We start from the raw sequence: 17,204 nt of genomic DNA, 5'->3' as shown, positions 1-17,204 counted from the left end.
ATATATATCAAATTAACTGAATTTTGCCTCACATTAAATGCAACCATTTTATAATATGTGTTATTCAAATTTCACAGAAAATGTAGGAAGGGGCAAGAATCAAAGAATATAATCACCATCTCATGAGCTCTGCATCTGGAACTCTGGAAAAGGACCATGACTTGGATTAGGCAACTCTATTCATAATTGCTAGAGAGTAGATATGGCCCCTAGTTCAGTGTCCCTGGTCAGAAATGTGGCAGGAACGGAAAAGACTGAAAAACAGCTCAATTCCAGCTTGGTTACTTCAGCCAGGACATTGGGAGTAGGCTGGACACATTAGGATCTCAATCTCAGTGATAGCTTTAAAAAAAGCCTGAATGGCATAAGCATTTCCCAATCTTAAAATTTCAAAATGAATAACTGTCTGATATTCAACTAGCAAAAAAAATCAATGTATAAACACTGCTTCTGGCCAAAAACTTCTGGCATTGATGTTTCAGAAGAGTTATAGACTGTGTAGGAAATTAGATAACAAATCCTCCCAATTTTAAATTTTGTGTTCTAAGTATGAAAACATTTAAATATTTAAAACATAAATGAGTAAAAAAGTACACTATCTGCTTACATAAGTTTATAGTAGTTGTTGCATAGAAATTATTCTAAGAGATTTACTGAAGTATGTACTATTATTAGTTTTGTAATAAAATCATTTGAATTTTATTGACTCTGGCTGATAAAACAAAAGTAGCCAAATCAAAACCTATGATTAGATTCTGCTACATATTACTTACTAATGAAATGGATATTTCAGTTAGTTAATAAGTATTTATCTAGTAAGATTAGAAAATTATATTTTCTCATAGGGAATACCTTACTTTCAAGATCATCTTCTAATAGACTCCTACATAAATAATGAAAATCCAATGTGTCCAATAAAACATAGTGCTTGTTAAGCTAAATGAATAAACAGTTTACAGAGGTTCTCCCAATTCCTGTTTCATACAAATAATTTTCTTTTAAACACATACAGTGATTATACTGAGTCTTTATTTTAAAATATTGAGGGATTTTTTGGCCCGGAAATTGAGACAATTTCAATTTAAAATGTAATATGACTTAGTGGATAGACAGGGCCTGGGGACTGAGAAGCGTTTGGGTCATTTCTGACACGTACTTGTTGGACATGTCTAGATAAGTCACATAAAATGTTTCTAAGGTCAACTCCCTAAACAGTTTACAAAGCAGCTGGTGATCTATATTGGTAGATCAAGTTCCAAAGTAGGAACTCCTTATAAGGATGAAAACACAGGCCAGATTAGAAATGATTAAGTGCTAAAATGGATACATAAACATTTTAAAAAATTAATACAGATAGCATGTAATGTAATGTTGCAGGTACTTGTATACCTGCACTTTCATTCCCTCAATTATCTATAAAATTTGAACTGGACACCTGCTATGTAAAAAACACTGTGTATCGTGCCCCAAGAAATGCAAAAGAAGGGAGAGAACTAGTTCTTGACTCCAAGGAGTTCACAATGTACTTTTAAGAGTATAGATTCTTTAAGTACAGTATTTCCATGTTGGAAATAATGATGATTCACCTTCTTTTAAGACAACTGTCCATGTTAGAAATAATGATGATTCATCTTCTTTTAAGACAATTGTCCATGAAGTATTTCCATACAATAGTAATATGTTTTAATTAAATATACTGCATTTTTTTCTAGGCAGGGAATAGAAGTATCAAGAATCCCAACATGAGGTAGCTCCAGAAATGGACTTATAGTGAATCTGATTTGTTTAACGATGATCTCTGATTTTTAATTTTTTGAGAAGAAAGCTTTCTGTATCCCTCTGGTTCTGTCTCAGAGTCTTGATGTGAGATCTCTGCCTTGTTTGTTTTTTAATCTCCAGTTTATCTTGTTCTACTTGATTGTATTCTAGTTTAGGTATTTCTAAATAATGCTTAAGAGTAACTACTTATTCTTCCAATTGTCTTTTATTCCTTTCTAGTTTGACACATTCCTTTTGCAAGCTTTTCATAGGAAATAACTCTTCCTGGATCTTTATAGATTCCAAATGTGTATTTTTTGAAGATGTTGATTCTAATTGTAGCATAAGGTATTCAATTTGTTTACCTTCAGCCCCAGGGGTTAGATGACTGACTAGAATAACTGATGAATAAATAAAATGGGACACTATTGAGTTCTAAAGAGCACAAATTCAATAAATGTTAAAGAAATCAATTCTTTTTGATAAATATTGATGAAAACTGCAGGATGGCAAATTAATGACAGTAAAATGTTTCTAAAGAGTCTTGTCATTATTTTTAAAAAATGATGAGGTCAGAGTAGTAATTCCTACTTTGAAATACAAGGCATAAGGCACATGTGAAAAATTCACAAGGGTATATTCTTTGTCAAAAGGTATCTTTATTTATGATAAGTGTTTAGAAACAAAATGAAGAGATAAAATAGGCACCAGGAAGGGTAAGCAGAAATAAATTCAGGAGAGCATTAGAGTTAGCAAAGAAAGGGCCTTGGAAGAAGTCATTAAAGGAATATGCCATGATGCATGAGTATGGCATTGACTGGTAAGCTAAATCCATAAAGGAGTTTAGCAGACTATCCAGAGTTAGCTACAGTAGGGAGAGATATCATTAAAAGGAAGATGCCATGAGGAGGGAGAGGTATCTCATAGTAGACTTAGTCATAGCAGAAAGACATATCATTCATTGCACAGAGGATGGAACAAAGAAGAGTTGAAAACAAGTATAAGAGAAGAAAGTCTGACAGAATTCCAGACATTTCTTTTGAGATTGAATCTTTAGCATGCCTTCATTATTTTATGTAAACTGTTGTTAATTTCTCAAAATATCAAAAACATACATATTTAAATGAAATCCCTTATTTTGAATTAACTATTTCACTGGTTTGCTTAATCAAAACTCATAATAAGTCAGTAAAAAAAAATGTATTTTATTATTTCTTATACAGGAAATAAACAGTATGTTTTCCCCCTGATTGCTATGAATAGATAAGAGACAGTTTGCTAATGTTGGCAAGTTGCTAACTTTTACTGTCTTTTTTCCTCAATGGAAAACAAACAAATAAAAACCTAACTACAATATTACAATGCTTATATAGCTGATGTGAGTATTTTAAAAGAATGATTATAAAATAGTTTGCAAATATATAATACTATATTATGAAATAAATAATATATTGAATGGAAAACATTTTTTCCTAGAAAAAAGGTTTAGTACTTTGTTCTATTTTTTAAGTCACAGATTTATGTAACTAATAGTCTGTACAGAGAGATAGGTGATCTTTAAGAGCTATGCCTGTACCATGTAGAACTTGTTAATTCAAAATGGATTTTCACAGAATTCATTCATACTTGAAAATTTAGGAAATGTATAAGACAAGTTCTAGCCAGAATTTTCTTCATTTTTTTTTTTTTTATGAAATCAACATACTCCACAGATCATTCAATTTACAGCACGAAAAATATTTTATGTTAAAACAAAAGAATTCATAGGAGTATTTTTGTATTATATATATTTTAATCTGTAACACAGTCTCTGTTTCCAGCACTAAATATGACATCTGAAGATATACCTTATCAAAAATATTACATAATCTAACAATGGGTATTTTAAAATGTTAATACCTTCCAAATATTCAAAAAATAAGGAATAGAGCTACTTTAAATAGTATTCATTTTGCTATCCAATTCCCATATAATAAATAGCTATGCAAATATAGTGACAGAAACCAATAGAATTGAATGATCAAGAATGATATGTTACCACAAGCTAAAATGGAAAGAATCTGAAAACAAAAAGTTATATATTAGTAAACTTTCCCCCCTATAATTCTTCAAAAACAAAGAGAAATTTTAATGATATGTTGTTTTTAGCTTCAATAAAATTTTAAGGTAAAATACCTCTGTAAAGGATAAAATTTTCTACACTAAAGTAGAAATCTTCTAAATGATAAATGTAAGAGTCTATTTAGCACAACTGTCTTTATAACTCAAAGGTCTATACATTTAAATGGTATACATTGAGTAGTACCTAATTCTAAATTTTCTAGGTACCACCTAAGGAGAAAGTTCTTCTGATTTTAATAAAATATGGTGCTGATGAAGAGAGGGGATGGCTTAATAATTAAAATGGAGAAAGGAAAAACAAGATGAGTGCGAGTAGAAAGAAAAAGAAAAGAAAGGACAATAGATATTGTTACACAATATTCAAGGATTTGGGGGAGAAGGTGTTTGATAGAGGACATGGGAAGAGGGGGGAAACATTAAGATGTCATAGTGCATCATTTAAATCAGGCCTCATAAACAGTTGAAATTCAGGAGAAATTGAAGGACCAAAAAGAAAGAAGATACTGAAAAAGGGATAATATATCTAGCAGTCTAGAGGGAAATCAAAGCTAGAAGAGAATGTTAGGATTACCACAATATATCAATCAATCAGGGCTTCAATAGTTATATGTCTCAGTATAACAGTATCATAAATAACAATTTCAAAAGTTATTAAAAACTCATTATTATACATAAATCTTACAAGAAATAGAGAATTTATTTTAAATAATCATATTAAAGCACTGACAATACAAAAAAATTTGACTTTCAACTTATTTTAATTTCTACCAACTAACTTTTTAGTTTTACCTTACAATCAAGTTTACTAAGAATATATATTAATTATGATTTAAACGTATTGCAATTTAAATATATCCAAGAGAATCAAAGGGAAGTGCTACCTAGATCCCATCTCTTGCAGAACACAAGAATGGCACTATTCCCTCACTTTGCATTAGTCTGGAGTTGCCTGGAACTTCATACTATTGTGATGCCCAATTGAAGATCTCTCAGTCCCCGGAATGAATGCTCTATGTACAGCATTCTCCTACCAGATTCTATGTGCCTAAAAACTACCATATGCTGGAATATAATTCACTTGCTTTTTTGTTGGATTTTCCCAATGAAATATCTCTAAAGGTTCTTCCTAGATCTTTGTGAAGGAAGTTTAGTGGGGGAAAAGGCTATCCTTTTATATTCTCAGAGATTGCAAAAAGAGACAAATTTGGAAAATGGACCTAGAGCTAGATTAATTATCTATTCCAAAAGAAAAGGCTCTTCATCATGATCTGATGTGTGTCCACTGGGGGAATACATTTTTTTTTTGGTCACAGCAATACACAAAAACCAATTAACAGTGCATTAGAGGATTCTAATTTATGTTGGTCTGGAAAGTAACCATACTAATAAAATGACAGATCCCTAAAAAATGAATTAGAATAAATGTGCAAAGAGGTGGGGGGTACAAGGGTAGGAGAAAGCAAGGATAGAGTATGCATGTATAAAGACCAAGATGGTATTATATATACATACTCAGAAAGACCTGGGTTTTACCTTTAACACTTACTAGCTGTGTGATTGTAGGCAAGAAAATTAAACTCTATTAAGCAGCAAGTTGTGATCTGACTCAATGGAAAGAATTCCCATATTATTATTACCTATATTTGACAAACTGACATATATATATATATATATATATATATATATATATATATATATATAATGTACAAGGCACAATATTAATCTTTTCATTTAATAAGAACTTGTTATATATCATTTCTTTCCATAGATACCCCCCAAATTGCAAAGGGCACATAATAACAGGGCACATAAAAGTAATAACAATACTTAATATATCCTAAGTTCCCATATAAAGTTAATTCAAGAAAAGACACAAAACTAATTTTCATGTTTAACCAAATTTGTCATTCTTAAAACAAAATCTCAAAATCAAGAGAGATATAGTGGTTAAAGAACAACAACAAAAAAAAAAAAATCAAATATGTAAGTACTAAGAAAGACAGATAAGAAAAAAATTCAATTCACTTAACATAGAACTAATAAGTGTATTTATGATGCCATGCACAGGTATGACAGTGATTATTCTATATTCTTCATAAAATGTTATATTAACTCAATTATAGCAAGAAGTATATGTGTTTGAGTGCATATGATGTAGTTTATGACAACAGAAATTTTACCTTGTTTTGGATCAATTCTTTTAGTAACTTCTGAAAGATAGCAGTTTGGTAAAGGACACGATGAAAACATTGGCCAAGGATATGGATCATTACCCTAAATAGAAGAGGGAAAAATAATATCAGCTATGAGTCAATAAGAGTTTATTTCATTTTATCCATTTATACAACTTGTTTAATCTATTCTATAGTATTTGTTTCACATAACTTCTACAAACAGTGCTTACTAAAATTTAATTATATGTTAGATGAAAAATTAACATATACAAGCATCCAATCTATGTAACACCAACATCTACCTAAATTTATTATGGTTAGCCAAGGCAATCAATGATGCTTTTACTATCATTTCATGCTAGTAAAACCACAGTCTTCAAAGAAAAAAAATGTTAGTATCAATTTTATTCAACAATCTACCTGTCCCTTCTGCTTACAGTATTTTGATTTTTTTCTTTCAGTCACAAGAGAAAAAGATACTTAAGAAAAAACCTTCTTAGCAAATAAGAAGCTATGTGAATATGAATTATACTGAGAATATAGAAGCCTAAAATTGTTGAGGATTTTTTTTTAATTTATAAAAAGTATAGTGTAATGAAAGTAAAAATCAAATATACACAGAAGAGGGTAAAAGAAGCAATATGCTTTGGTCTTTTTCCCTTAGTAACATTTATAAATGCAGGATATTAAAAATATGTATAATTCCATTTTCAGATAGGTAACAAAAATCAGTCCTGTGAGAAAGATAATGGAATATTAAATTAGGCTATTCTGTTACCAAATTCAAAGTGTGTGTATGTAATATAAATGTATAGAAATTTTTTTTTTTTTTTGCTTACCTTTTCTAGTGCCCTGGGTGGTAAAATCCGTTCTAAAGGTCCACCAATAAGAAGTATTCTAACGAGAACATGGTTTCTTTCTACTGACAGGCCATCAATTATAAAGTCTCTGAAAAACAAAACTCTTATTTTTAATTTTTTTTTTTTTTTTTTTTAGTCCAGTCTTACTCCTTGTGACGCCACTTGGGGTTTTCCTAGCAAGATACTGGAATGGTTTGACACTTTCTTCTCCAATTCATTTAACAGATGAGGAAAGTGAGATTGAATTCACTGACTTGCCTTAGGGTCACATGGCTAATAAGTATCTTGAGGCTGGATTTGAAACTGTATTCCAGATTCTAGGCCTGCTGTCATATCCATAAATGACTTATATTATTTTTCAGATCTCTTCTATACCTTATTACTGACAATTCTTTATAAGCTCTCATATACTGTAAATTGCCACATCAATCTACAAACTCTCACATTAGTGAAATTGGTTCCCTCTCTGGTTAGCATGTTTTATTGTTGTTGTTTCTGTTATTTGTTTTGTTTTGAGTTATTTCTTACCTGTGGCCTCCAGCAATCTCTAAAATATTTTCCTCTTGAGCATTTAACAGCATTGCAGACACCTGGTACTGAGATTCTAAAAGTAGAAGAGTATCTAGATCACAGCATAATACACTCAATAACCTGTACGTTGGGAAAAGAAGATGACAGAAATTCAGATAAAAGCCTAAAGATCTAGGATAAAGAAAAGTTTAAAATATTCATTAGATCTTAAAAGATACTTTGTGATTAGGAACAGAAAAAATGGGGAAAAGGTCATACATAAATTTATGTCCATTTTACTCATTATATTAAGTAATATAACTATAAATACATATATATACACATATATATGTGTGTGTATACATATATATGTATATATTTACTAGCCCTTCACTTTCCTATTTAGTTTGCAAAACTAAAGAAAATACCTGGAAGTTTATATTGATAGTCTTAACACAGTATTGAAAATACCTTTTAAATTTAACAAGAAGAGATTCTGGTATATGTCCTCATGCTTCCCATTAAGGACTAAGAAGACCTTAAGGAAACTATTAAGTCCAGATGCACTTTCTTTGCTCCTTCTGTCTTTTGTACTTGTTTTTATCCAGATTTGGTGCCATTTACTTCTTCCCACTGCGCTTTTGCTAATATTCGATTCTGTTCTTGACACTCCATTCTTTTGGTAAATGTTGTGTAAGTATACCAATTTTTTTTTTCTCTTATAAAATGATGCCAAATTATGTTAACTGTACTTTATTTTTAATTAAAACTTTTTAATTTTCAAAAGATATGCATGGAGGATTTTTCAAATCTTAATTTTAAATTTTAAATTTTTCAAACTCTTAAAAAACCTTGTGTTCCAATTTTTCCCCCTTTTCCCCAACTCCCTGCCCTAAATAGCAAATAATCCAATATATGGTAAACATTCACCTGTACTTTTGAGTTTCAAATAAGTTTTCCAAAGAAATTTACATACAAAATATTAATACATAATGAGCTAAAATCACCCAAAGTCAATACAAATTTAAAATTACCAATAGTTATATATGTGCATATATCATGAGTCTTGGAAATTATTTAATTTCCTTGTCCCATATAATTTACTTCCATTATCAAAAATTACAATAAAAAGGGTACCCAATGTATAGCATCCAAAGCATGGACTCTTGAGATTAGTAAATCTTATTAATGAGGAATTTAAGATGGAGTTTTAATGCAAAATTTTTAAATTTAGAATACAAAAATGCACAAAACAGTTTGATTCCACAGAATTGTATCTTTTAGAATTGCTTAAAGAAGAATGTCTGTCTTCCCAGAAGTATTTTAGCTCCTTCACTATGCTGTTTATTAATAATCCATGTTGACCAGCAGTATATTACTAATGGATTTAATATTATTAACCACTGGCAAAATGAAGTCAATATATTTTTATAATATATAGATTTCAGATGCCTAGTAAAAATGCCTATCTTATATCTATAAAATCTAGATTCCAACGAATTTTCTAGATTGTAGATAAGAAAGACTGCATCTTTTACAAGTTTATTAGAAAACTGATTAAATAAAACTTACATGATATTTATGATCACTCACATCTGTATACTATTTTAGAGTTTGATAAGTTCTTCCCTCACAATTATCCTGCAGATAAGGCAATGGCAAATATTATACTTCTCATTTTCCAGATGGGGAAATTGAGACTCTAAGAAATGAAATAACATCTATGGAGCATGATACAACTACTGATTATATTTCAATAATGAGATAATTGTTTTTGATGATTTTAACTTATTAGACATTAATGTTGTTGTATGTAAATTTTTGAAAAGAAGTACTTAAAAATTATTTTTTTTGGCATTCTACAAGAGAAAAAATGTGAAATATACAACATTTATTTCTAGAATCTATGCTTTATTACTGTGTAAAACCCAGAATTATTCTTGTATAAAATAAGGTGCTATAGAATTTCTTTTCTATAGTACACTGCTTCCTACTGTTGAGATTTATATTAAAATACGACTAAGGTGATAACTCATATAGTTATTGCTTTACAAACTAAGAATAAGTTTAATTTCAAGAATACAAGATGCAAAAAAATCTGTGAATACCTACAATTTTTCTACATTACTACTGCCTTATAGTGTACTTAGACTTGGCCTCAAAACCAGCTAGACTTAAATTCAAGTTTTGTCTCTAACATATATTATTGATGTGATCCTGGCAAGTTTTAACCTTTCAATTCTCTAGGTTACTAGATCACAGCTACAGAGAAGATGCTGATTTGTACTACCCTCTAAGAACCATGGGGGGGAAATCATAGGCTTAACTTTGTCCTTATTGAATTTTTACAACCCCATAATGAGAGTTGGCTCTTAATGGTAGGTAAAAATATTTGAATGAAAGGTCTAAGGAATGTGCTATGACCAGATTTTATCAATTAAAAAAAATGCTTCAAATCTAAATTACTTCCCAATAGATACATGGTAAAATATTAAATTTATAAAATAGGAAGCTGTAAACTACCAATAGTCACATGAAAGATAGCTCTATCACAATAATAAGAAATATTAAAATTTTTTTAAATGAGATTTTGCTTCACACAGAAAATTAGTATACATGATCACAAAGACAGAAATTATAAATGTTGGAAGTGCTACCCCCTCAAAAAATGTGTACATTAATTCACTACAGAAAAATCTATACCATTTACCTTTAGCTTTACCATTCTAGAAAACAATTTAGAATTATGGAAGAACACGAGATGAAAACACAGGATATATATACTATAAGGTCAGGGACAAAAAGAAAAACCACACACATGCCTACCTTGTACATATAAAAATCTAGATCCCAACTACAGATTTCTAGAAAGTAGATTTTAAAAATGCATCTACAAATTTACCAGAAAACAATTATATAAAACTTAATAATGATCATTTATATTTGAATACTATTTTAGAGTTTGGAAACTCTTCTTTCACAATCACCCTGCAGTGTAGGCAGTGACAATATTATTCTCATTTTTCAGAGGGGAAAATTGAGACTCTTAAGAAATTAAATGACATCTAGGATGCATGACATATACAACTAGTAGTTCTATATCAAAAATGAGGTAGAATTGGTTTTGATGATTTAGCTCAATAGATATTAATGTTCTTGTATGTAATTTTTTGAAAAGCAGTACTCAAAAATGTAACATTCTTAATAGTGTGTGTGTGTTTGTGTGTGGAAACAAAGTGGATGTTTACTAAGGAATACCTAAACAAATTGGGATATATGAAAGTTTATAAGGACCTCAAGATCCATTTACAAACCCATAACCAAAAAGAATCCTCATTATAGTTTACCTGGCAAGCATTCAACAAGCTTATGCTAGACCCATTCCAAATCTTCTTGAGGTTAAATGCCTTCAATACCTTTAAATTAGTCTCATATGACCTGGATTTAACAATCCTCAAAACTCCTGATAATTCTTTTTTGGACATTTCACAACTTATCACTGTCCTTTTAAAATATTACAGTAGCTAGAACTAAACATAATACTGCAGGTATGACTGATAAAGACAAGAGTATAATAGGATTCTTATCACTTTATTTTAGGAATATAAATAAAAGGTCCCTTAGTGAGGCTTAGGTTTTTTGGCTTCTATATCATACTACTGACATATATGGAGCTTGCCATGCACTAAAACTACCAGATTATCTTTACAACTACTATCTAACCACACTCCTTTATCTCATACTCATAAAGTGATTTTTTTATACCCAAGCTTGAGACTTTACATTTACCTCTGATGCATTTCAACTTCTTAGGCAGCCTGACAAGATCACTTTTGGATCCTGAATCAGAATGCTAGCTATCTATTTCAGGTTTGTGTCAACAGAAAATTTGGTGAATATGCCATCTTTGGCTTTATCCAAGACAATGTTAAAAATGTTAAAGTTCGCTGGAGTAAGTACAGATCTCTAAGTCACTCTCTAGGACATCAACTACCATATTAACCTTAGACAATCTATTCAATCATTTCTGAATTCATTGGATTATAATTGGATTATAATCTCCTATCGCACATTTCTTTATATTGTTTCTAAGAGATACATTTAAGATTTGTTTAAAAAATCAAAGTTGAATATATAATATATACATATGTTTGTGTGTATGTATTATATGTTTGTGTGTGTGCATATATATATATATCATCACATACACAATTTTATAAAGCTAAATAATAAAGTGCGTAATCCAAATAAAACAATATAATAAATTTCACCTGGGGTGGTATTCAGATTGTTAGGTAACAACTTCTTTTTATAGTTTTTAGACCACAAATAAAAAGTGGTGATTAATAAGTGATATTAAAGGTTCTTGTTTTAGTGCAAGAGGAATCAATACAAATTATTTTTTAAAATACAGAAGAAATACTTGCATTTAATGTAAATAAATATAAGAAAACATGTCACAAAGGAAAATATCTCAAGAAAAAACTCCATACCTTAGACCAAAAATATGTGATTGTTCATAGTTGAATAATGATCGAATCTTGGCTTCTGAATTCAAAATTATAAGTCTATCAATAATATCCTGAAAAAGAAAGAGCTAAGAGTAATACTGCATATTATACAACAGATTTTATTGAAAGGAATATAAAATTTGGTTTTTATAATAAAAGTCACAGAATCAGTTTTAAAAAGTTAACCAGTGTGACATCAGAGTTATCAAGCTATTATGTCCTACAGCTATTTTAGTGTGCTTTTAACCATCTATTCTTCACTTATACTTATTCCCCAGACAAAATCTTTTTTTCAGAAATTCAATAAAGCTAGCTAAGAAGATGAGATGATTATAATGGAAATTCACACAAAGATCACAATTCTGAAAAGCAGTGAATGGAAAATTTGTTAACTGCAGGCAACTCTCAATGTCTCCTCAATACACTGAAAAGTTTTCTATGACATCATACAGGACAGACAATCCTACTCTAAGGAACACTTGTAATCACACATACAGATATATATGTATATATACACATATATTTTTTATTGCAAAATATGTTTATTTATATGCATACATTTTATAAGTGCATAAACATATACACATAAAATTACTATATAAATGCTAACTCTCATATATGTATGATGGCTAGTTAACATTTATATAGTGCTTTAAAATGTATATATTATTCAACATGGATTACATCATTTGATCTTCACAATAACCCTGTGACATAACTATTATGCCCCCTTAGTAGATAAAAAACAGGCTGAGAAAGGTTAAATGATTTGCTGAAGGTTACAGAGCTAGCAGATATCAAAGGCAGGATTCAAACTCAAGTCTTCCTGACACAAAATTCAGCAATCTATACCTTTCACTACCTAAATGCCATTGTGTATGTGTGTGTAAATATACAGTGTATATTCACACACATATACCCACACACATACATTCATACTAGTACATGAAGATATTTGAATTCCTAAAATATAATTGACCCTGCCAAACCTCCAAGTTCCTCCTCTTTTAAAAATCAGGAAAAATGAGAAACTTATACTTCATTCATTCATCAGTTCTTTCTCTGAAGGAAAAGACCACATTTTTTCAGAAGTCCTTTGGAATTGTCATCATTGTAGTGATCAAAGTAGTGAAGTCTTTCACACAGTTGATCATCATTACAATATTGCTATTATTGTACATAATGATATCCTAATACTTCTCATTTCACTCTGCATCAGTTCATACAGATCTTGCCTATGTATTTGTTTGAAACAATCCCTCTTTATAATATTCTGTAGTATATTATAATCATATGCCATAATTTTAGCCATTCATCAATTGATGGGCATCCCCTAGACTTATAATTCTTTTCCACCATGAAAAGAGTTGCCATAAACATTAATATAACAGTTCTCTAGAAAGGCTGGAAAGTTCACTATACCACCAGAAATTCATTAGTGTATCTATTTTCACCTCATTCCCTCTAGCAGTTATCATTTCTGATAAGTGTGAGGTAGTATCTCAAAGTTTGAATTTGTCTTTCTCTAATCAACAGTGATTGAGAGCATTTTTTCTTATGACTACAGATGGTTTTGATTTCTTCTGAAAATAGGCCTATTTATATTTTGGGGGGAATGGCTTTTTTTTATATAAATTTGAACAGTTCTATTCTCAGTATATTTTAAAAATGAGCTCTATATTGGAAAAATATATATATATACATATGTATATATGTATATATATATATATATATATATATATATTTTTTTATATTCAATTATGATAGACATAGCTCCTTTCAGCAATCTAGTGATCTAAGGCAATTTCAATAAACTTTGGATAATGAATGTCATCTGCATCTAGAGAGAGAATTATGGAGACTGAATGCAAATCAAAGCATGTAATTTTCACTTTTTCCATTTTTCTTGTGTTTTTTCTCATTTGTTCTGATTTTTCTTTCCCAACATGACTCATATGGAAATATGTAAAAACAAGAATTACATATATAAACTAAAAAAAATTAAAAGAAAAAATACTGATATTCATTGTCTAAAGCAAAGTTTCCTACACAAGGGTTGTGACCCCATGTGAAATTGAATAGCTAAATGTGAGGGTTGCAAAATTAAGATTCATTACCTGTAAATGTTTGATTTGTATTTCTATTCTATATACCTTATATGCCCAAGGTTACATAAAAAATATTTTGGACAAAACAAAATTGCAAATGGAAAAAAGTTTAAAAGGCCCTGGCCTAAGTTGCTTTTTAGCATAAATATCTCTTTTAATTACATTGCTTTATCTGAGATTATGATTACTAAGCATGCATTTCCCTTAATCTCATCATTACTCTTTAAAGTCTGTTATGCTGCTAACCACTGCTTTTTTTCATTGCCCCTCCTTTTTTAATCACCATCTCTTTCTTTTCCCCTCTTTCCTTCCTTTTCCCTATTGCCTGTTATATTTCTATATACAACTAATTATGTCTATGTCTGTCTGTCTCTCTCTGTATGTGTGTGTATGTACATACACTCTTTCCTCTTTAAACCAATTCTGATGAAAGTTGCCCACCTATCACCCATTCTCCTCTCCATTGAATTAGTTCTTCTTTGTGTGTCTCTCATCTGAGAAGTTTTTCCCATTTTACTTGTCCCTTTCCCCTTCTCCCAGTGCATCCCTTTTTCTCATCTCTTCATTGTTTTTTTGAAATTATTCCAACACCATTTATTCACATCTGTACCTTGTATCTAGATATATACTCTTTTTAACTACTCTAATAAATGTAACTTAGGAATTACAATTATCATCTTCCTACATAGCAATGTAAAGAGAGTTTAACTTTATTGAGTCTTTTATGATTAGTTTCCTGCTTACCTTTTTATGCTTCTCTGGAGTCTTACATTTGAATGCCAAATTTTCTAATCATCTCAGGTCCTTTTTAACAATAATGCTAAGATCTTATCTTTTTCTTCTCCTCAAAGATTACACACAGTGTGCTGGTGAGGTTATTCTTGGTTGTAATCCTACTTCCTTTGTTTTTTGGAATCTATCCCAGCCCTATGCTCCTTTAACATGGAAGCCAATATATCTTATGTGATCCTGATTGGGGTTCAATAATATTTGAATTGTTTATTTCTGTTTGCTTAAAGTATTTTCTCATTATCTGCTAGCTCTGAAATTTAGCTATAACATTTCTGAGAATTTTCATATTTGAATCTCCTTTTGGATCTAAGATATCAGGGCAATTTTTCTTGATAATTACTTTCAATATCATATCTAGACTTTTTATTTGATCATGACTTTCAAGTAATCCAATAATGATAAATGATCTTTCCGCAATCTATTTTCAAGGTCCATTTTTTTTTTTTTTTAGATGAGAGATTTCACACTTTCTTCTGCCCTTTTTTTCCCCCCATTTTTATGACTGGTTATTTTTAGATGACTTACAGAGTCATTTACTCCACTAGCCCAATTCTAATTTTTAAGGAATGATTTTCTTTTGGCTTATTCTGCTTTTCAAGTATCTTTCTTTAGTGAATTTTTGTGCCTCTTTTATCATTTGGCCAATTATGCCTTTAAATGTTTCACTATTTTTTTGGCCTCTTTTACCAAGATGTTAATTCTCTTTTCATAATTTTTTTTTAACATCATTCTCATTTCTTTTTCTAACTCATCTCTTTCTCAAACTTTTCCAGAAATTCTTGTTGAATTTTGATACAAATGGCATTTTTCTTTTGAGTTTTTTTTAATAATTGTTGTCACACTGTTCTCTTCTTCTGAGTTTGTCTTGGTCTTCCCTACCACCACAGAAGCTTTTTAATGGTCAAATTATTTTTGGTTGTTTACTCTTTTTTTTAGTATATTTCTTGATTTTGAGCTTTATTTTAAAATTGAGTTCTACTTAACTGCAGGTGGGATGACATTGTCCCAAGTTTTTTTTCTACTGCTGTTTTCAGAGCTGAGGTACTGAGAGTCTGAAAATTTTGGGTGCTTTCAATGTAATGTGATCCTGGAAAATATATGGTCACACGTCTAGTCTGCATACTGGTCTTCACTCAGAAAGGGCCTTTTCCCCAGCAATCACCGAAATTAGCATTAACACTCTGTTTACCTTTGAACTATGACTTGGACATTCTGCTCCTTTGAACTAAAGCAACATCCCTCTTTCTTGGCCCAAAATCTATGGCCAAAACTATGTATGGACAATAGAGTTAACTAATCAGCACCAATTGTATCTAGTGACAGCAAAGGGATTCCTATAATCTCTCTGTAACCAGTTGTCCAAGCCTCTTTCTATCTCTGAGCTGATAGATCCCAAAGCTACTATTATAACAGTTGTTGCCACTATAGTACATATGGAAGGACTACAACCTGGTACCACAAATTTTTCTTATCTAAGTTTTCTTAAGCTGAAAAAAAATCTTGTTCCAACCTTATGTTGGCATTGCCATTCCAAAATTTAATTTGAAGTGTCATTAAAGTTGTGTGAAATGGAATGTCAGAGGAGTTTAGTTGAGTGGCTGCTTCTAATCCATAATCTTGATTCCCCCTCCTCCATTTTGAAAGCAAATTTTTGAAAAATAATCTAACTCTTCTTCTTCCAACTCCCACTTATTAGAGAAATGATCTCATAATTTAGCTTCTGGTCCCAACACAGAACTGAGACTGTTCTTTCAAAGGTTAACAATGATCTCAATATTTCCTCTATGATTTTCTATATTACATACACATATATATTAAACAAAATAAAAATGATAATCTTTGAAATTTTATTGTTATTAAACTTTATACTATGTGTATATACACACATATATGTGAAAAAAATTTAAAGAAGGTACTTGGTAGGCTAAAGTTATCAGTCTTAAAGCAAGAAGATGCTAATTAAGTCTACTAGTTCATATCAAAAATACTCAGAAAATGATTCACATTAAGTGATTTAAAGAATCCTTGCTTAATATAGGCTCCTGGTACTGAATTTTTTTGCTACTTATATGTATGGACAGGAAAATCATTACCTTTCCAAGGACTTCCAGTCCAAAATTTTCCTGAAATCAATGAGAATTAAGAGGAAGACAAGGCAAAAATTCTGACAAGAGGGAAGTTAAAGAGTTCACTACTGAAATCTGAAAAGGCAATAATGCCTGCCCTTTTACCCTTTTGCCTTTTTTAACATAAGGTAAGAAAAATTACTACTTTGTTTTACTATGGGGAGCACCTTCAAAAGATGTTCTTACAGGTTTTTTCTGAATTACAAATGATCATTCAATAAGCATTTATTAAACATTAGACACT

The 17,204-nt window shown here is 30.3% G+C and overlaps 1 protein-coding gene across 6 annotated transcripts in view; it reads right to left on the bottom strand.

Moving 5' to 3' along the window:
• The window catches only part of TBC1D32 (TBC1 domain family member 32), a 171,621-nt gene that overhangs the window by 66,275 nt on the left and 88,142 nt on the right, over window positions 1–17,204 (bottom strand). For all 6 annotated transcript variants that reach the window (XR_012489220.1, XM_074309986.1, XM_074309982.1 and 3 more), the window contains 4 exons: window positions 11,917–12,005; window positions 7,442–7,564; window positions 6,893–7,001; window positions 6,060–6,153 (listed from right to left, as the gene is read on the bottom strand). Coding sequence is in view for 5 of the 6 variants with exons in the window: in XM_074309986.1 (XP_074166087.1) it covers window positions 6,060–6,153; window positions 6,893–7,001; window positions 7,442–7,564; window positions 11,917–12,005 (415 nt within the window). In the remaining variant the exon portion in view is untranslated. The remainder of the gene's footprint in view (window positions 1–6,059; window positions 6,154–6,892; window positions 7,002–7,441; window positions 7,565–11,916; window positions 12,006–17,204) is intronic.

This window comes from Sminthopsis crassicaudata, chromosome 4 (genome assembly GCF_048593235.1).
Source record: "Sminthopsis crassicaudata isolate SCR6 chromosome 4, ASM4859323v1, whole genome shotgun sequence".
NCBI classification, from domain to species: domain Eukaryota; kingdom Metazoa; phylum Chordata; class Mammalia; order Dasyuromorphia; family Dasyuridae; genus Sminthopsis; species Sminthopsis crassicaudata.
The sequence above is the reverse complement of the archived record's forward strand: the minus strand, read 5'-3'. Positions and strand labels throughout refer to the sequence as shown.